The sequence below is a fragment of the Labrus bergylta genome, chromosome 2 (genome assembly GCF_963930695.1).
Source record: "Labrus bergylta chromosome 2, fLabBer1.1, whole genome shotgun sequence".
Classification (NCBI taxonomy): domain Eukaryota; kingdom Metazoa; phylum Chordata; class Actinopteri; order Labriformes; family Labridae; genus Labrus; species Labrus bergylta.
Window position 1 is genome coordinate 22,479,391 of NC_089196.1, and position 20,750 is coordinate 22,500,140.

General features: G+C 40.9%; 1 protein-coding gene across 3 annotated transcripts in view; it reads right to left on the reverse strand.

The window, feature by feature from the left end:
* Positions 1–856: 856 nt before the first annotated feature.
* The window catches only part of cltcl1 (clathrin, heavy chain-like 1), a 29,655-nt gene continuing 9,761 nt past the window's right edge, over positions 857–20,750 (reverse strand). The window contains exons 3-32 of one of the 3 annotated variants that reach the window (XM_065949070.1): positions 18,828–19,096; positions 17,257–17,418; positions 16,909–17,022; positions 16,632–16,805; positions 16,287–16,484; positions 15,780–15,980; positions 15,485–15,637; positions 14,814–14,936; positions 14,232–14,369; positions 13,966–14,130; positions 13,625–13,805; positions 13,341–13,504; positions 13,096–13,221; positions 12,855–12,997; positions 12,285–12,519; positions 12,076–12,198; positions 11,836–11,981; positions 11,545–11,728; positions 11,087–11,279; positions 10,836–10,993; positions 10,557–10,721; positions 9,295–9,570; positions 8,381–8,530; positions 8,160–8,291; positions 7,955–8,065; positions 7,382–7,552; positions 6,941–7,162; positions 6,516–6,536; positions 3,148–3,223; positions 857–2,475 (exon numbers count right to left, since the gene is read on the reverse strand). In XM_065949070.1, coding sequence (XP_065805142.1) covers positions 2,249–2,475; positions 3,148–3,223; positions 6,516–6,536; positions 6,941–7,162; positions 7,382–7,552; positions 7,955–8,065; positions 8,160–8,291; positions 8,381–8,530; positions 9,295–9,570; positions 10,557–10,721; positions 10,836–10,993; positions 11,087–11,279; positions 11,545–11,728; positions 11,836–11,981; positions 12,076–12,198; positions 12,285–12,519; positions 12,855–12,997; positions 13,096–13,221; positions 13,341–13,504; positions 13,625–13,805; positions 13,966–14,130; positions 14,232–14,369; positions 14,814–14,936; positions 15,485–15,637; positions 15,780–15,980; positions 16,287–16,484; positions 16,632–16,805; positions 16,909–17,022; positions 17,257–17,418; positions 18,828–19,096 — 4,901 coding nt within the window. In that variant the 3' untranslated portion in view covers positions 857–2,248. Of the gene's footprint in view, positions 2,476–3,147; positions 3,224–6,509; positions 6,537–6,940; positions 7,163–7,381; positions 7,553–7,954; positions 8,066–8,159; positions 8,292–8,380; positions 8,531–9,294; positions 9,571–10,556; positions 10,722–10,835; positions 10,994–11,086; positions 11,280–11,544; positions 11,729–11,835; positions 11,982–12,075; positions 12,199–12,284; positions 12,520–12,854; positions 12,998–13,095; positions 13,222–13,340; positions 13,505–13,624; positions 13,806–13,965; positions 14,131–14,231; positions 14,370–14,813; positions 14,937–15,484; positions 15,638–15,779; positions 15,981–16,286; positions 16,485–16,631; positions 16,806–16,908; positions 17,023–17,256; positions 17,419–18,827; positions 19,097–20,750 lie in introns of all 3 variants that reach the window. The other 2 variants (XM_020643867.3, XM_020643870.3) reach the window with 2 other exon arrangements.

Genomic DNA, 20,750 nt, shown 5'->3' on the forward strand with positions numbered 1-20,750 from the left:
ATGTTGTTCGTAACCATGGTAACGCTGTTTCTCGACCGGTAGTGGGCCTTACGTAAAGCGAGCAAAAAAAAAGCAACCCGGAAGCGACGGAGAGACACAGCCGTCCGTGTATCCTGCTGCCGCGTGGAACAGGGGAAAACGTGTCGTGATTCAACTTTGACAACCACTGTGGCTCTGTTTTCGAACATGAGTGAGCATGTGTCCCTCTGGGTGCTTTTTCTTTTTCTTTTTTTTTCTTTTTAATTGTAGGGTGAGAGGAGACCGGCCACTCCTGTTTGAGAGCAGAAATGGGGGGGGGGGGGGGCGCAGTCACTGTTTTCTCCGTTTCTGTATGGCTCCACGAGAATTAAAAATCACATTCCCTTTTTTATTATACGTTTTACACTATAAAGTTTTCACATTTCCCAAACAGCGGGCTGGAAATGATAGCCAACAGCCCAGCCACACCCTCTCCAAACAAAGAAGCTGCAGACTGAAACCATCAATCAGGTCTTGATCGCTTGCTTACCAGTCTAGGATGGTAATAAGGGTGCAACAGATAGCCTACACCCACTCATAAAACATGTTCACAGCTGGGAAAACAAAAGCATTAGACTCTCTGGAGATCGTGTAAATCTCTCTCTCCTGATGTGAATAACTTGTGAAAATGATGCACAACACTGTGTGTGTGTGTGTGTAAACTTTATTCCTCTTTCTGTTTGCATGACTTGTGCAGATGAAGGGATCGCTTCGTGTGCAGCTCAGGTTGTTGTTGTTGTTGTTGTTGCTCTCCTCTTCCAAAGCTTGGACATAGTTCAGAGTATCACACAGAGACTGTAGGACAGCACAAGAAGTAAACAATCGACTGAATCATGAGCACTTTCAGCAGCCTTGCTTCAAGACTTGGCCATTTATTCACCCTGCTGTTTTTGCATTTTGTCATTTTTCTTACAAAAATCATTATGCTTCTTTTTAGACTACAACAACACACTATAGATAATACATATGGTATTTCATAATATTTGACTTCTTCGATTAGTTAGGTATTTCAATATATTTTAAATTATACAGTTTTCAGTACAATAATGATTTTATCCTTTTCAACCACCAGGATATGAGCTAATGTTCCCCTGCTTTTTTTATCTCCTCTAGTCTGCTGGAGTTTTTCTGTTAGTCGGATGACAAAGTTTCATCGAACATCACTTCATTTTTGACACAACATTAGTAATACTTGATATACTTGAGTGTAACATGAAAATTGTGCTCCTGGTTGCAGGTTTATAGTTTGGCAGCACATGCACAGACTACAGCATATAGCTTCTTCTTCTTTTTTTTTTTTTTTTTTTTTTTACATTTCACCTCCTTTCTTTCTTTTGTGATTTTGTCACAAACATCCGGAAGTCCTGTATCAGAGTCAGAGTTTTGCAACTGCAATGGAGTGGACAATTCGTTGAGTGTCTTTTTGTTTGGTGACAAATTCCCTCAAAAGGCGGCTTCAGAGGCTACACCCACACACAGACACACTCACACACACACACAGTACACAGACAGTATCGTAACCTCATAAAAGAAGTGTTCTTAGTCCGTATACAGCAAACACTTTGTACCTGTAGTGAGAGGACAAACAAAACTATTGCACTGTACCTGTTCCTCTAATCAGAGTGAGACAGATGTAAAGTAACATGAACTAATGAGCCTGTTTTCTTTTGTTTTTTTTAACCCCCTCATCAAAGTGTGTCAGGCTGTAGCAGTGCTTCAGAAGTGAGGGGGAGATGCACACATGCCCCTCAACTCCTCAGTATCCAAGTCTCTTCCTAATCAGTGCTGAATCTTTATGAAAAAAATGTAAAGAAAAAAAAGGCTGCTCTAATTTAATATAGTCTACATAGAACAGCTAGAACAGGACAAGGTGGTTTGGTGTCACTATTGTTATCTTCATTTTGCTAATTCCTCTAGAAGCTGAGAGGCGACTTCATGCTGTGTAGTGATGCAGTTATAACGTCCAAGAGGAAAAGAGAGGAGAGGAGGGAGGGTCCAACAGCATGGATTCTCTCCTGAAGTGTGTATTTTGGAGGGGGGAAAAACAGTGATGGAGGGTTTCTATTGCAGTTTCAGTGATCTTGGGTGGAGTCTTGTGGGGAACAAGATCTCAGTAACCATCAGCTGGCGAACTGAGGCAGCAGCAGAGTTCAGTGTGGATCAGGTTTAAGTGTGTGACTGTGTGTGGGAGAAACAGGGAAGAGGGGTGGGAAAGGCTGGGTTGAGGTCTCTACATGTTAAAGCCGTATGCAGCGGGCTGAGCAGGGAAGCCTGCGGCAGCAACAGGCTGAGCGGGGTAACCTACAGGGGCAGCGGCAGGCTGAGCAGGGTAACCTACAGGGGCAGCGGCAGGCTGAGCGGGGTAACCTGCAGCTCCTGCTGCTGGGTATCCATAACCCGGGTACGCCGGCTGTGGAGCCACTGGAGCTGCAGAGGCCGTCAACATCAGCTGCTGGCCTGATAACACAAAAACACATGCAAAAAATGTTACACAAAATGAGCTAAAGTCTCTACTTTTTTTTTTCAAGAAAATAATCTGTTCTAATAACCACACCTCAGTTAAACTAACCATGAAATGAAAATATTTTCAGTAAAATTTATGATTTGGTTTTTATCATACATTTATGAATTTGTTCATAAACACAAATGTTTGTATTAATAACACACTTTAATTATACAACTGAATAACACAATTTAAGTTATTTAAGTAGTAAGTACTCATAAGTAGTTATGAACTCTATGATTTTTTTTATTTTGTTGTTCTTTGCTTTAGGAGCTTTGGATTACAAAAGAACATGTTTGTTTTTTTGACACAAGAGGAGAATTTGTGATTATTTTTTGCCAAAACTATAATTGTAAGGAAAATGATTAAAGGATTAATAACATTTTCATTCATTCATTTACAACACAAACATGTCTATCCATTCATTTTACTATAACTAGACAGGAGGGCTGCTTCATTTTTATTTACACTAATGTAAAAAAACAAAGATGCAGTAGTTGTGTGAATTAAAACATAAATAAAATATATATAAATTATATGCTATTTTCATTTCGCTGGTTTCACAGCAGGAGGTAATTTTCTCCTATTAAGGAGCCACAGTCGGCACGTTCTGCCTCCAAACCTACCAAACACCATCGGCTGAGGCTCCGTCACTTCCTCTTCAGTTTTCCTTTGGCTCTCTGATTCCTCCAGTTTGTCCACCTGAGGGCAACAAAGAAAAGAGGCAATCAGACACAATTCAAGTGGAAAGTCTGATTTCATACATTGTAGGTAACCTGCTGAAACCTCGTTATTCCATTTATATCTAAAGGCCACTTTCAAAAAAATATCCCGAATGAAAGATTTTTCAATGGACACCTACAATGTAGTAATCATAGTGATGTACATTTTATTTTATTGAATGCACTACAACAGACTACACACTCTAATGCTTCAAATGTAACAAGACAATTAAGGTTTCATTTCATATGAACTAGTTAACACAGTTGTTTTGAACGTACCCTCTTCTGAAAGTTAGATAGTACGTCACAGTGCAGCTAAGGTTACCTTCGAGAAGAGACCATGCAGGTTTAGTGCGACTTTCTAAAACAGCTTCCAGAACAAAATGTTAAATCAACAACTAAAGAGTCAATTCTTACAAATCACCCAAAATAAATTAACAAAAGTAATAACCCCTTGACCTCTGTGGTATCTAACAATGCAGATGGTGACAGCTGAGACTGCTTCTATTACTCCAGAGAACGAAAACACACCACATGTTTTTATTGAAGGTTTAGAAATTAACTTTCAATCCACGGGAGAAAAACTCAGCTTAGTATAGAAAAAAAAACTTTGCACATCCATTTCATAAGACCGGTGCGTAAGAGAGTAATGTGTCCGTTGGTACTACACCTTCAGTGTTGCCAATACATGTTTGTTTGCAAGTAAGACAGTGGGCGGGAGTTTACCTTTAAGAAAAAAACTCAGCTAACACCAAACCTTCATTATGGCTAGTTACCACGGAGGATTTTTTTTTTCTATGGTTTGTCCAAACTGACCCTTTAAAAGTAGAACAATAGTGTGAATCAATGTTACAGTAATATTATTTGTTGTTTTTAGTAAAGGAGAAGCGCTACATGCCTGTATGCTAATGCTACATCTCCAGCCATTCACTGTAAAACGTCTATTAGTATTAATAAATGACAATCACAGCGTCCACATGCATTGTGTTCATGGCTGTAAGTGTTCATCGAGTGTGTTTCATTCTGCTGGACTTCCATCAGGCTGGGTGTTAAAAGCTCACAGGCTACACTCATGCTCACCAGCCATACAGTTTATGCACAGTAAGTTGGTCAGACAGTCATTCATTCAACAGCTAAGTGCAAAACAAAAAAATCAGCCATTGTTTTTAATACTGCAGACAAGTGGAGATACGTGTAAAATGATTTAGTTCATTTGAACTGAAGTAAAAAGATATAGTGAATTTCTTTTGATTCATTTTATCAAGACATTAAGAAAAATGTTTACACCAAAGTAAGAAGAAGATGAAAGTCCATTTAAATAACTTTATGTCCTCTAAAATAAAATAATGACAGATCATTCATAATAATTGAATGAGTGTATCTTTTTGAAATGGATGTGATTTTAGTGAATATCGGTCCAAGTCCAAAATCTTGTTGCTGCTACTATGCTTGAAAGTAAACAGGAGTTAGTATCTCTCTTCCTGAGTAGCTTCACTGACAGGCTACTACTAGTTTGACCAGTGATTCATTGAAGAACACTTGTTGAAAGCCCTTTTCACACATGCACTCCTGAAATTTCAGACAGCCTTCCCCTAGGTACTTCCTGAGTTGCCCTTTTACACATGTCCCTTACAGCGGGTGATTTTCCTGTTGGTAGGTGAGGGGGGGGACTCAGGAGCTAGAACATGACTCAAAAGCACTGTGAAATGTTTACGATATAAGCAAGATGGCGGACAAAGTATCAATGCCGTAGAGTCCAACACTATGTTGACAGTTTCTGCCTTGATATTAATATTCCTTTTCATTGTGCAATTCCGCAACGAAGCTCCTCTGTCATTACACCTTAAGACATTCATATTGATTCAACAACGCTGTCATATTGGTGTCCCAGTCTGTGAACTCCCATTGCGATCTGGCGTTGGGGAAGCGCTTGAAAGCACAGAGGGAGTCAGACACACACACACAGTGTGGTTCTCCCTTCTCGCCCCTGTAACGCCTGTGTTACTACCTCTAAAGCCGGCACAGAGGAGGGATCACATCACACAAAACAGCAGTCCGAGTAGGGCTAATGCTGCTAATGTAGCCAACCCCAAAAAATGTTCCTGAATTCTGTGCATGTGTAAAAAGAGCTGAAGATAAACTGTCTGATTGGCTTAATAAAACAAGGAGAATGTCCTCAGAGGCAGAGAACAGGGACACCCTAAAACCTAGAAAGTTTTAGTGTCTGTACTCATCCAACAGCTATCCTATGCATTTCATCTACAACATGTTAACCTGGAATTAGAAGCCTGGGGATGCATCTAACAAGTCTGGAGTGGCTCGATCTCCTCCCATGCCGTCATTTCTGGACTTTAGAGAGCATTAGCCAAGGGAACAGATTGCGTTGATTCATGTATTGTGTGAAACAATAACATGTTTGACTGAAATGGTTTTGAGATTTTAAATCACACCACTGAACACTAGATGCAGCCCCAAAAAGAGAGATGTTAGAAGGTGAGAGGTATCTGTTAGGCCAGAAAAACTGATCCTGGTCCTGAAGAACAAGATTGTGCACAGGCTTTGGCTCCAGCTTAAATTAAGTAACTCTTTATTTAAGTGTGGGACTGCTTTTTAGGACCACATGGCAACTCCTGGATGTGGATCCAGTGAGAGGCTGTTCAACCACTGCTCATTAAATGCAGCCTATAGAAAATGCATTATAATATTCTTAACTAGGGGACATGTTTCCATTTCTAACAGGAAGACACCATATTCTTAAACCCTCAAGACTGACATACATAAAACCTGTCAGAGCAAAATCTGAAGAAGAAGAGATGCTACTTTAGAGGAAAAAAAGTGTTTTCCTTGTTTTGCTCTTTCGGGTTTGTGCTAAAAACCAATTAGACAGCCATGTTTAAGGACCTTTGCCATTTCATATTCAAACACAGAATTTGTCTTGCTTCCCCACTTTAAGATTGTTATGATAAAACACAAAGAGCACAGGGACATGACTTCCCTAGGAGGATAATTTAGAAATAGCTTTGAGGGATTTAATTCAAAATGTACTTAAATCATTTTGTATTGATGCTGAAGAGGAACAAAAGCCTGTGCACACACACACACACACACACGCACACACGCACACTCAGCAGCTCTCCAGGACCAGAGCTAGTTAGGCTGTACTCAGTCTACAGTCCATGCTAGGTTCCTACATCAGAAACCTAAGAGATAAGTTACAACAAAAACAGACAGAACACAGAAGATGAATAAGAAAGAGGGCCAGAGACCGTCACCTTCGCTGCAAACCCATCAACCTGGAAAAGAATTCAAAGACATGACCCTGAGTGACCTCACATGTCTAGAGGGCAATATTTAAGGACAACAGGATGACCAGAGGGTGTTCACACTTTACGAACATCACTACAGAAAGTCTACTTCTCCACATTCTTTTCTAAACATGTCTTTGTGGCCTGTTTTACAATACCTGCAGAGATATCACAGACTACTTTCCCCCTCTCTCCTGCAAGAACAAACGTCTACAGGAGAATAATCTCGTAAAAATGATCAGTTTAAGTACGCTGTTAAAATTGCAGAACTTTAAATCATCCCACTGAAATAAACAAACGTAAACATTATTCTGTCCTGAAGCAGAAATCTAAAAAAAAAAAATCATAATGAAGCAATTGATCTGTATATTCCGCTTTATGTGATTACTAACCTTTGTGAGGTACTCTCTCATGACCTGGATGAAGTATGGCATTGCAAAGTCCATAATGTTGTGCCTCCAGGCCAGCTCCAGCACCACATCAGGGTGCAGCAGGTCATAGGAGGCAAAGAGGCAGGCCGCGAAGCACTCCTTCCTGCCCTCCTCAAGGAACCACTGGAGCAGAGTCTCTGCAAGCTCTGCATCCTTAGACTCTGCAGCATACAGCATGGCATCCTGGGAAAAATGCATTGTATTTTAATCCAAATATTGAAAGAAATATGAAAGTCTGAGAAGCTGTCTAAACAACAGTTTCTGGGAACAGTTCTAGAAGTACTTCAACATGCTGTATATCTATCTAAAGAATACACAAACAGTGCCCTCCATAGGATTATAGAGGTATAAGTAAGCGCTCCTATCTATTTCAAATATGGTCCCGCAAGGATTTTTTCTTACTTTGTAGAGTTTGTCCTTCTTGCAGAGCTCCACACTCTGTCTCCAGCGGTTGTTACCTTTGTACAGGTAAGCAGCGATACGTCTGAACTCGATCAGTTCATGTTTCTCTAACCTCTGTGCCAGGCCAATGGTGTCGAAGTTATCATAGGCATCAATGGAAGCTCTCAAGCCCTGTGTGGATAACATAAAGAAAGTAAAAAACAACAACTTTGGATTACAGTCTAAAAAGAGGGGCAACACTGCTTGACCAAGGTGGGGTCCTCTAACTGGTCCTCAGCAGTGCCTCCTAGTGGCTACAGAAGCTCTGTACATTTCCATTCTGTTATAATTGGCTAACAGAAATATGGCATTCAAATGCAGAAACTAACTAGTTATTGTCAAAAGTTATTGATACAAAAATGAACATTGCTGAAATAAAATTCCAACTATCTGTACACACAAATCTTTGTAATACAGTTCTCAAATCAAACACGACTTAAATATTGTGTAACATCAAAGACAATAAGGTTTAAGTGTTGGTATAGTTTTGGAAACTTTCTGTTATAAATATCAACAACATAATGCCTCATAGACCTGGTAGTCTTCCTCCTCTGTCAGCAGGTTGTTGAGCGCTTCATTGACAGACTTGTTGTTGTGACTCTGGACAGACCTCAGGTAAGGCTTGACCAACTTCAGCTGGTTCACCTGAAAAGGAAATCAAACCCAAATCCCGTCATGTGAGCTACAGTACGTTGGATAAAAATAAAGAGCTTTGGTTATCAGAGACAAAGAGGTTAACCTTGCTGAAAAAGTTGACAGCTCGGCTGTGGTCCAGACGTGGAGACAGAATGGTCAGCAGGTCGTTCATGAGGAGAGGATTGAATTCCAGGTAGAAGGAAAGAGATTTATAGTACAGCTCCACGTTAGCGACCTGAGGAGGAAAAATAATGCATATTAATAAACACGTAAAGTCAAGATGTAAAAGGAATAAACAGTCCAGTCAGTGATGTTTCTCCTTGCCTTAGCAATGATGTCTTTGAACAGCCCTTCTTTCCACGCATCTGTTGCATGAGACATCATTGTGAGGACGGCATTGTCGTACTCCTCGTATTTATCATAAAGGAACACCAGCTCAGCCCATAAATGAGACTGCTCTGCTGCACGGAGGACCTGGAAAACACAGAAAACAGAGAACAATGACAAAGTTTAGCTACTTAACATTTTTCTCTCTTCCATAACTGGATGTTGCTGCTGTCGATCTCTGACATGGTGCTTTGCATTGTGGTAAACAGTACAGGAAGCAGGCTGGTCTGATGTATACTGTGAATTTTCCAAAATCAGTACGACATCCAGGTATTTTTTGCATACTGCAGATCTCTCATTGTTTGCATACTTCATATGCAAATCAGTACTATACTAGTATAATAGGTGGTTTCAAAAACAGCCTGTTTTTTCTTAGCCAATAACATAATATATAAAACAGCCTGCTGAAAATACATAACAGGTAGTAAAGCCATGTCAGCTAGAGGAATTGTGAAAGTAAGTACTTTATAGACGTGTACATTTAAAGGCAACAATTATTGAAAAATCCTGTATGTAAGATTCAAGGACTTTGGGAACTCAAATTTTTTTTTTTTAAAAAGCAAACCGTACTTTCCACAACAGCTATCTACTGGATTTGAAGTAAAAACATCACATAAGCAAACAGAAATGTATCAGCACAGGGTCAGCTACAAAAAGGAGAACAAAGACTCAAGGGATCCTCGATGCAAAGTAATACTTTCTTTCTAGGGTGCTGACGAGAAGCGAAAGTCTTTGCAGAGTAATTAATCAAAGGAGTTCACAGTGCACAAGCAGCCTTCTTGTGTGATACATTGATTTATTACAAGAGACCAGACTATTTTGAAACAAAAGGAAAGAGATAGATGTTCTACCTTTGGGATGTTGACTCTGGACCAGAAGAGCTCCAGGTGCTCCTTCATCTTCTGGGGTTTGAACTTTGAATAGAGGATGGCGAGCTCGGTGAACATCCCCATGTGAGCGCGCTCCAGTCCCAGGGCGGCCTCCAGCAGAGCGATGAGCTCCTCAAAGTACCCGCGGTCCTGATAGTAGCTGATCAGGTCCTCCAGCTCGTCAGCGTGGATCACTATGTGAAGACCACAGATCTGTGCCAGCCGAAACTCCTCTCCATCCACACATGCAAAGCACACCTGATTTTGAGAGAGCATGGTTACCATGAGGGAAATAAACTGTAAAAGAGAATCTCGCCTAAAGACGCTTTCTTAATACATTTTTAACAATGGGATCAAAAGAGTGAAGGAATGGCACCAGACTTATGTTAGCCTCTGTCCTACCTACTCTTGTGGATCCAAGAAAATGTTGCCGAGCACCTTTTAGATTTGCATCTCTTCAAGATGAAGTGAATGCAAGTTTACCCTTTAAAGGTCACATATTTTGCAAAATGTACTTTACAATCTTTCTCTAACACTAATATGTTTCCCTAGTCTGTCTACAAACCCCCCAATCATGACAAAAGTCAATCCTCTCCGTCTTTCGTCTGCTCCACTTTTCAGAAAATGTTTGCTCAAACAGGCCGTTTGGAGATTGTCCCTACATGACATCACAAATGGCAGAAACCCCTCCCCCAGGTGGGTGACACTCCCAACGCCAGGTGTTTGTTCGGCCCTCTGAGTCTGCCTTCTCACTGTAAACAATAAGGCGTGGTGCAAGAAAGGCCAAGCCAACCAAGCCCTTCCAGAGAGGGGCGTGGTCAGACACAGCTAATTTACATTTGAAGCTACAGACACAGAAACCGCCTGTTCTGTGTTCTGCCTATAAACCCCTCTATTTCCAGGGCTGAAAAAGAGGGGTTTATAGGCATGCTAAAATACAGGAACAGAGTTGACATTATTGGTATTTTACAACTTAATAAACTGGTATCTTACAATTACATATTGTTGCAGAATAACTGAATAATTGCTCCGTTTTTTTTTTTTTTTTATGTTCAGTTGCTCAGCTTTGCAGAGGCAATCAATTCAGGTTTATACATAACACTTTCAAAGAACATGTAGTGTTTAGATTGAGCCTTCTGGACAGTCTGATCAATATGATAAGAACCCGAAAAAGGACTCCCTTTTTTCTGTTTTCAGGTAAAGACTTGTCAAACAGAGGCTGAACTTGTGTTTGTGCCAGTTACCTCCTTCCATGTCCGTGTGCTGTTTGCTTTCCTGGCGCTGTCCACAGCTGCCTGGTACTCTCCCAGGTGGACGAGTGTTGATGCAAGACGAGCAAAGTTGGACACGTTGTTGTACAAGAGCTTGGCTGCTTCATACATTCCTTCCTCATAACATCTATCCCCCACCTGGAGGAACACAGAGAGGAGTATGCAAAGTGATAAATACAGGTACTGGTAAGTACGCAACATTCAGGCAATATGCAAATTCTGCAACAGCAACAATATCCTGCTGCATGTTACCTGCTGTATGTGAGCATTGTTGGGCCCACTGACAAACTCTTCCAGCTCAGCCAAACGGTTTGTTTTAGCTAAAGCAAAGATCAGCTCAGTCTCCACGTACGACTCTCTCGCTTTCTTTCGAGCCATCTGCAGAAATTTCACCAAGTCTTCCCAGTTATCTGCAAAATGAAAAAAACATCCTCAATATCTACTCAGTCAATCACATGAGAACGGAAAATTTTAAGTTATACAGGAAAAGTGAGAAGGCTTACTGTTCTTGCTGGCTGCGTTAACCACCTCCATGTATGCTGAAGGGTCAACAGCTTTAATATACGAGTCGATGGCCTCCTTCACCAGGTCTCTCTGCAGCTGAGCTCTGGCTAACTGGCTCCACACCGCAGGTTCATTACAGCGCTCTGCAAACTCATAGGCACGATCCAAGTTCCCTATGTGCTCAATCAATACCTGGGGAAATGAAGAAAGGAGGTTTACATTATCTCAACTGACATACAGATACAAAATTTACTGTTTTCTTCCGGCATCAATACTGAAAATTAATGAACTTTGGGTTTTTAAGAAGTGAGGTCTATTAGAGGTTGCTTACAGAAAGGGTAAGAATGCAACAAGCTGTCAGAGTAGCGAATGTCAAATAAATAATGACTGTGACTGTGGAATTAATTCCTAATATAATGTTATTTGTGCAGCTTGAGTAGCTATACATATATTTGACCTGTATGGCTGAGGTGTTGACATCAAACTTTTTGAAAATGGCGAAAGCTTCTTCAAAGAGCTCATTGCTGATGGCGATATTTGCGATGTCTGGAGCGTCGTAGTTATCCAGTCTGTTGATGTACTCCATCACACGAGTGCGGTCTGCCTTGATGGCCGTCAAAATCAGCAGATTCTGCAGGTTTCTGGAAGAAAAAAAAAAGAGCAGAGGCATGATATAAAAGGATGATAGAAAAAGACTTGTGGGTTAATTGCAATGATGGCAGACCATTTGCATGCTTATTTATTTGACCTGTGTTCACTGAAGACGGAGTTATCAAGAACGATCTTCTCCAGCAGTTCAATCAGCTCATTGGGCAGGTCTGCCGTCATGAAGGCCTTCACCGAGACCGACACCTCTTCTGGATCCTGAGTCTCTGACAGAGCCGTCTGCACCACCTGAGATGAGAGCGAATAAGACAAAGAAAGGAATGATCATTACTTTAACAAATAATCCTCAACACTGTGGATGATGATTTGGATTACGCCAAACCTGGTCAATAAGTTGTCTTCTGAAGGGGTTGTTTTCTTCCAACACATTCGCCCAAAGCTCTGGATCTTTCCGCCGTACCAGATATCTAGCCTCACTTTTAAATAACGAGTTATCATTGCAAACCTGAAAAGAGAAGATACAAAGCTATTTAAGATGTATATATAAGAGATCAATGCTGATTTCAATTCTATACAAAGTGGTGTACAAACTTTGATGAGCTCCAGGTCACACTGTCCTCTCTCATAAGCCACACAGGCCAGGTGAGGGTCTCTCTTCTCACAGTATTTTCCCACCACAGCGCTGTCATAGAACGGGTTCTCCTTCAGGAAGCGCTCAGGTGTGTTGTTGCTGTCGATGTAGATCTTGGCCAGTGCATTGTGGGTAGCGGGCTCCTCACAGCCTTCATGGATTCGGGACTCGAGCCAAGGCAAAAGAAGTTTTAACCTGAAAAATAAAATAAAAAAACACACACTGCCATTAAATATCAGGTTCAGTTAATCACATTTAAAAGAAGCTCTCCACTCATGAATTTTATAGAGCAGGTTTAGTTTATCAGTAGTGCAATGCACAGCCACAACACTAGATGGCAGTGTGCCATGGTATTCTGCAGATCGAATACAGTTTGGTATTTTGTTGCACCACCAGGGGGCGACAAAGCTAATTAACACTTTTAGTTGCCTGTAGAGACCTAACATCAGTTTGACACCGGAGTGTGAATCAGATGTTGCATCTAGTGAGACATTCAAGAGAAGCTAAGGAGGATTAGCTTTCTGTTTTACCTGTTCCTCTTCTCTACCTCTTCCACCAGCTCGTCAGTGGAAAACTGCCCTCTGACCACCATGATGAGGTTCTTAATGACGTCCTCAGAGCAGTCTACATCCAACAGACCTCCTATCACCACAGGTAAACGACTGGGATTCACCTAGAAACAAGGACAAGATGTAAAAATGTCAACATTGATTCTAAAACAAAGTCATAGACTAGTGAGGTACAAGGTATGTGCAGTAGTTTTTATCTTACTTTTTGTACGTAGATTTCAATGTATTTCTGTAGATTGTTGCGGTAGAGGTAGAGCACCAGGTCGTGGACGAAGTCAAAGCGATCACAAACAATGATGAGAGGAAGCTGGTCTGTAAGCTTAGCCTCCTACAAAGTCAAAAAACATGAGGTTCAATTGTGATTGTATTACATGAAATATAAAATATATCTAGTATTATTTAAGTATTACATTGAATCGCTTTCTGAATAAACACTTTTTAATTTACCTTGAGGAAGTTTTTGACCCTCTCCGGGTCATAACAGTTGCTCTCTCTGCAGATTCTCTCCACCTCTTTGATTTGACCCGTTTTACAGGCCGCCTGGATGTACTTAAAGTGGACGTCAGGCTCCTGACTGAAGTTCACAATCGACCCGAGGAAGTAAAACAAACCTGAGATAGAGAAGGCAGGGGAGAAACAAGAAAACGATAAGTTCAATGCATGATGACTTACAGGCTTCACAAAATAGTTTAATTCTCATTTCACACATTTCTTTGTTGTGTGACACCTACCCTCATAACTCTTGAAGGACTCAAAAAGCTCCACTAATGACTGAGTCCCCAGCTGCTCGTGATACTTAGACGCTACCTGGACACACAGCTGCAGGTTCTGCCTGATGTTAGCCGACAACATGGCCCTTAAACACTCCAACGAGTCCTCTACTGATAAAGAACCGAAGAAGTTCACCAACCACTGAAAGAAGGATCAGAAATAGAACCGATACAGGGAGGGTGAGACAGATGGTGAGACAGAGGGGGAGTGACGTTAAAGGGTTAAAACAAAGGGTTAAAAGGTGCTTGGTCCCATGGGGGGGGGAACATTTACAAGCGTCACCGATCAGACACAGACGTACCTCAGGGTTGAGCAGATGTGTGTGCACTACGGCCCGTTTGATATCATACAGATCTGTGTAGTGTTCAAGAGCTCTCTGCAGCAGCCCTGCTTTCTCACACAGCTGAGCAACATGGGGACGGTCATAGTGTGTGAACATCTGGTTCCCCAGGATTGCATCTGCTACCTAGTTCACACACATAAAACACACACAAACAGTGCGAAATATGAATAAATATGAGGAAGATTTTTGGCAACAGGAAAGTGAGATGAAGTGTAAATGTTCACCTGGGGGGCGTGTATGAGGTTCATCTCGAGGAGACGTGTCTGTAGGTGCCCTTCAGCTGGACGATTGTTCTTTAGAGCATCTAACAGGAAGGATGTGCACTGCTGGATCAGGCTGCCTTCCATGAAAACATCTACTATCTACCAAGAGGAAAGAGACAGAAAAAGAGAATTGAAAAGAAAAAAACAAAGCACAAAGAAATGTTTTGGGATTTGATAATTCCTATCAGCTTGAAACAACATCTTGAGTTAGCATGCGAGGTAGGATTAGAGTCACACACCATGAGAGAATCAGAGGCTCTGTAGCCAGATGTTCCTGCTTTTCATTTTCAATGACATGTGTGAAGTCTACAACTGCAAATGAGAGTGATGATGTGGCTCTAAAAGGAGGAGGGGGGGTCACTGACTCAGGGGATTCCTGGCATTGTTGCCACATCTGGAATAACATTGATGGAAGCTTCTACACTGGGCACTTTGTGTGTTTGTGTGCATGTCTGAGGGTTTTTTTTTACAAGGAGTGCATGTGCGCAAGTAAAAACTGTGAGTCTCTAGGGTGGAAAGTGGTGGTGTTGGAGCGTGTGTTACCTGGTTGATGTTGGCCAGCGGCTCCTCGTCCTGCACCAGCATCTGAGCAAACTGGAGTCCCTGGTCTGGGTTGACCCGCATCACGTTTCTCAGCAAAAACACCCAGTCTGGGGTGTAGCCCACCTACAAAAGTACAGTACTCAATTCAGTTAAAATGAATTCATAGAAATACATACAACACCTGGTTTTGCTTTCTGTATCAATGTTCAAACTTTCTAAAAACTGCAACAACATGGGTAAGATTCAAGACAAACAGTCCCCGTTTTATGCGCTCTATAAATAGTAGAGGGTGGTATTTTCTAGGGCTCGGGAAAACAGCACAATATAATGATATTTTGTGCGGCAATATTGTATTGATTCACCGACACTAACTATAAATCTCTAATTCTAGAAATTATAATAAATAATAGCAATATAGCAAATAAAAGTTGTTTTTTTTGTCCAAAGAATAATACAACCATTTGATTGGCTAGTAAGGTCTGCAGGGGTTGGTTGGAAGTTTGTTAAAGTAAAGATTAAGATATCATTTAGCTACCAGACCAACTTCCATATTATGGTCCTCATCGGGACTTGAACCAGCGAACTTCCGGTTCCCAACCCAAGTCCCTACAGACTGGGTTACTGCCGCCCAAATAAGGGAAATAAGGAAATGCAAAAGATGAGTTGATTACCTTTTTAGCATACAGCACTATCTTCTGGAACTGTCCGGTCTCAGCGAAGCACTGGATCACCTTGTTGGGGACGTTTGCTCTGAGGTACACGCTAAGAGCGAGGGTCGGATCTGAGGACTTCACAAGGTCTCCCAGCTCCTCTGAGCACTCCAACTACACCAAAAACAAACAATCACAGCAAACAGCTTATGAGCTTAAAAAGCTTTATCAGCTTAAAAATATCATTTTGAGGTTCCACTTTATGTCTACAGACTGGCATTGACAAAGCAAACTTGTAGAAGTCTTCTGGTCCTACCTTGTCCTCCTTCAGCCATTTCTCCAGAAGCTGCTTTCGTCCCTGCTGCAGGACCGGCCTGCACAGCTCCAGAGACTCAAACTTGTTGAGCTGGCCCTGGTCCAGTAGAATACCAAAGTACTGCAACAGAGGAGAGGCCTGACCTGGCTGAGCCGGGACACTCTGAAACTTACGGATGGTGTCTGCCGTCCTCAGAATACCCTGAGGGGAGGAAAGATGGAGAAGCATGTAGGAATAATGGATGTAAAGGACGACAACAAGAGAGCAGGAGAGCGGGAGAAGAGAAGAAGTAGATCCATTTTTTTATCTAACATCCTTTGGTCTTTTTTTTGTTATATTTTTCACCAAGTTTAGCGACAGTTGTTAAACTAACACATTTCTTAAACCATCAGCAGAAGAAAACTCCACAAATGTCTCTTTACCAGGATTATTTCTGACTCCATGTCAATAAACCCGGTGCATATGAGGATGTGCAAACAGCACCATGCTGTAGGAAATAAGGCGTACCTTTGGTGCTGATGCAGCAACCTTCGCAGCTTCTGAATAACTTCCCTGGGAAAACAGCGTGTTGAACTTTCTGGCAAAAATCTCCTCAGCCCCGGCCAGGTTTGACCGCACAGCCATCCTCAAGGCTAGATCAGGGTTCTGCAGGACGTTGGTGGCATAATTGACAATGTTTTCTTCTTCAACACACACTGACAAGACCTGGAAAGAAAGAAAAGATAAAGTGAGGTAAAGCTGCCAAGAACACATCTTTTTTAAATTGTTTTGTGCCTCTGTAAACACAGTAAACCTGCAATTGATGTAGTAAAAAAACGTTGGAAATGAAATCATTTACAACTAGTTTCTTACCTGTCCCTTCTTGTTGACGCCGATGATTCCTGATGTGGCTTCATGAGGTGCTGTCACAAAGATGGTCTCTGCACTGATTCTGTTCATGTAGATACACACTCCAGACTCCAGGTCATACAGGTGAATGTAACCGTACTTTGTGATCAGGTAGATTACACCGTGCTTATTACCAATCTGAGGACAAGATCAGAAAAGGAATATAAAGGAATATTAACTCTCAATAGTCACTTGTTGTTTGTCCAAAATTCATAAATGAGTAGCAGGGTTCCTTTCTTACCTGCATAGCGACAGGAAAGTCTGTCTGCGCCTCAGGGGGGAAGAACACATCCACTGCTTTCTTTGTGAATGGCTGGTTTCCTGCAGCTGGCTGGCCAACTTCAATGATGTGCAACTGGGAGAGGAAAGACACACGACCACGAGCAAAGCAAACAAACATGAGTCATGAATTCACTCAAGCTTTTTGATGAGCCCTGACTTTCTTGACGTCAACATTTTTGGTGACCAACAGCATGAAGCATAAAGCTGCTTTCTTCTTTTTGAGTAACTCAGAGCTCTGCGTTCATAGATGAGACTAATTACACTGTGATAGCATCATGAGCGAAACCCTTTTATTGCAGTCCCTCACCTTTCCTCCCGCCTGTGAGCGAACAGCAAAGCAGAAGAGAGTGGAGGCTTTGGCATTTCCCTCCACTTTGAAGTCCCCGAAGGCGGCAGCGTGGCCCTCGATAGGCTGGGACACTTTCCTGTCGACAGAGTACAGCTGCATCGCCCCAACCACCCGATTTTGCTGCAGGACAAAGAGATGAAAACACAATCAAAAGAAATTACTGGTGTGTTTTATAGTCTATGAAAGTATTCATCAAAGGCTTAGAGATCAAAGATGGCTCGGTGTTCTGGGCTACAAACAGGCATGTTCAAAAATATTCATTTGGTTTAAACATAGCCGGTACATAGCAGGATAAAACAGTGTCACGTTTGTGGATATGCATATTTGTTATATAATCAGGTCATGTTTTGAATGAGCATACATTTGTATTTTTGTGGTTAAAAAAAACTATTTCAGGAAAAAAAAGAGTTTGACAAGAAGCTATTTTAACCCTGACTCTCTAATGATTGCTTTCAAACTTATTCACATTAACATCAACCCCTTTTTTTAATTCGCATAATGTTTAACATGTCGTCTAGCAAACATGAGGAGTTTGTAGTTATATTTTGTTAAACTCAGATTAGCGAACGAATTCCCTCTATTTTGATTTTTTTTATGCTACATAAAGAAAAATGCGTCCAGTTACTTATCTACCATCTTGAATTTCCCTCGGGGTCAATAAAGTATCTATCTATCTATCTATCTATCTATCTATCTATCTATCTATCTATCTATCTAGAAACAGAAGACTGGCATCAATGATCTCAGCTTATGTTTGAAAAAATAAATGAAATCTTGGACAATTCCTTTAGAAAAATGAATGTAAGAAATGGAGGTCGTGGAGGCTAAACTGAAGCTTAAACCTTTCTGTAGACGTAGTTATGTGTCTGTGATGTACACAGACTTGTAGTAATTTAAACTGGGTTTTCAGCCCATTTTTTTAAAAGTGTTCCTCACAAAGAAAACAAAAGCTGCACATCTACCGCTTCCATCTCTTACATCAATCAACTTATACAATCATCATCAACTATGTAGCAATTTGCTCTTGGCTTTTAATGCTACAAGTTGAATAGTTAGTCCTAACCGATATGTTTTTATTTGTATTACTTAAATAAAAATGCTCTCACAGAATAAACATTGATTTACATGTGCTGGGTGAACCTGAGGAAGCTACAGGTGAAGCGCATTGTTAGCTCACAATAAAAGACAGTAAAGTTATTCTCAGTGTGGCACGGATCATTGATTTATTTTTTACGTTATGTTCCTGCAACCGTGCGCATCTGAGAACGTACAGGCTGTGCACGGGGTACCCTGTTAGTTAGATTTACATGTGTTGTGTGGTTGGCAAAATTGACAGACAGTCAATGTTGGAGCTGAAATTTAGATGTGAAGAACTAAAAGCGAGGCTGTCATTTCTGTACTCCACACTCTGCAGATTGTGTTTTACATCTGAGGGCTGAGACTGAACAGAGAGCCATAATCAAGAAACAAAGCTGACTTTCAAACATATTTCGTCCTCCACAGGTGAACACACTCGTGTGTTTTCATACCTGTGCAGAAATCCCTATCAGCAGCAGCCACTTCTGTTGTTCGTCCGTTCTGTAGTTGATAATCTGACATCCGGCCAGACTGGCGTGCCGATCGAATACTTTGGCGGGCTGGGAATCCCCCTCCATGCTCCAGTGATAGACCGCTGTGTCTGTCACCAAGGCAACAGTGTTTACCGATATCCACTTCCAGAACATGATCTCCTCTGTCATGGTGTGAGCCTTCATCTTACTCTTCATCTCAATGTTGAAGATCTGCAGCGTCTTGGCCGCTGAGGGGAAGAAGAGGAGAGAGAACAGTGAGAGCATTAAGGTGGGAACTGAGCTATACTTCAAGTTACATTAGAGCTGGGTGATTTAACATCTCATTCAAATCAGAATAATTACATGTTTCACTGGACATCTTTAACACGCTATGTTTAATAAATATTACTTTATTTATCGCCTTAATGCCAATTTTATAACACCTATAGAATTAAAGTCAATATTTAGCAGCAGCTTGCTATTTGTTCTGGACATTTTTTAATTAAAAAATAAAACAGTTTCTCTTGCTTTAATGTATAACAAATAATGTAGGTATAAATAACGACTTGCAACAAGAACAAACACAAAACATTTGAACAGAGTCAGTGACATGTAAATGAATTTTAGGGATGTTTGAGATAAAGGCTGGTTTGGTTTGAAGCACCCTCACAGGCCACACACACATCTTGATGAATAGACAGCACACACAGCTGCACAAAGTGACAGACGACGTACAGCGTAAAACAGATCTCCATCTATTATTACTTTCCTTAAATTTGACCCGTTATCTGTATATTAACATTTACATGAAAAAACAAACCTTCATCTTTGCATATCTCACCAAACACACAGTGTAGATCTGCCTTGTGTTTGTATAGGAAACCAATATCTGTCTATGACATTCCTGCAGCCATTTCAATATGCTGGACACTAGGTGAAAGAGATTCTCTCTCTGCAGCTCACAGCTTTTAAAAAAGTTATTTTAAAAGAAACATGTAGAAGCAACAGCTACACTGAATAGACCAGGTTTGAATGGAAATACTTTGGTACTAGTCTGAAACTTAACATGACTATTTTTATTTACAATATTTACCAAGAGGCACAAACTGCTGACAACATGTTCTGTGGATTACTCAGAGCAATAGAGACACTGTTTCTTTAAAAGTGGTGATGGTGCTGAAATTGGAAATATGATAGTATTATAAAAAATAAAAAAAATACAAATCACCTCCACTGCAGTGGGAAAGCAGTAAAAATCTCAGACACAAATACCTCACAACCTGCGCAAATAAAAAGCTGCATACCAGCAGAAGACAGAGAGAGCCTCATTCTGTACACAGTTACCTGCAGACGCTTCCTGAGTGCAGCTGAACTCTGACTACAGACAGCACACAGAAGCTTTAAGAAGGTCTTAATGACAAGCTGAGTTTAACTATGGATAACAGCATTCCTGTGCTAGAAAATAATGTGTCTAGTCCTACCTATGACCTTACATTTTCCTACAGATAAACCTTATGATAGGTCAGCATATTTTGAGATAAATGTGCAACGTGGGATAGTTCAGGTTTCATGTTGCGATGATGATATGAACTGTAATGAACAAAAATGTTCGAGCGCATATTAGCTTTAACTCAGAGTTTATATCTATATGATGTTTTTCATGTTTTACACAACACCTATGTTTGCAACATGTTCCTCCTGAATCCAAAATAAAATCAAAAAGTGTTTCTTTCTTCATCAATAAGTGGGTCAAATGTAGGCAAGCCGAGTGAGAAGTCAGTGCTTTTTTTTTTTTACATGAAATAGTTTTTCTTATTTGTTGATATAAACTTTAACCTTTGCAACATGTTTACTGCAAACGCTTATGTTGGATATCAATGAAATTCAACTTAATGTGTAGGC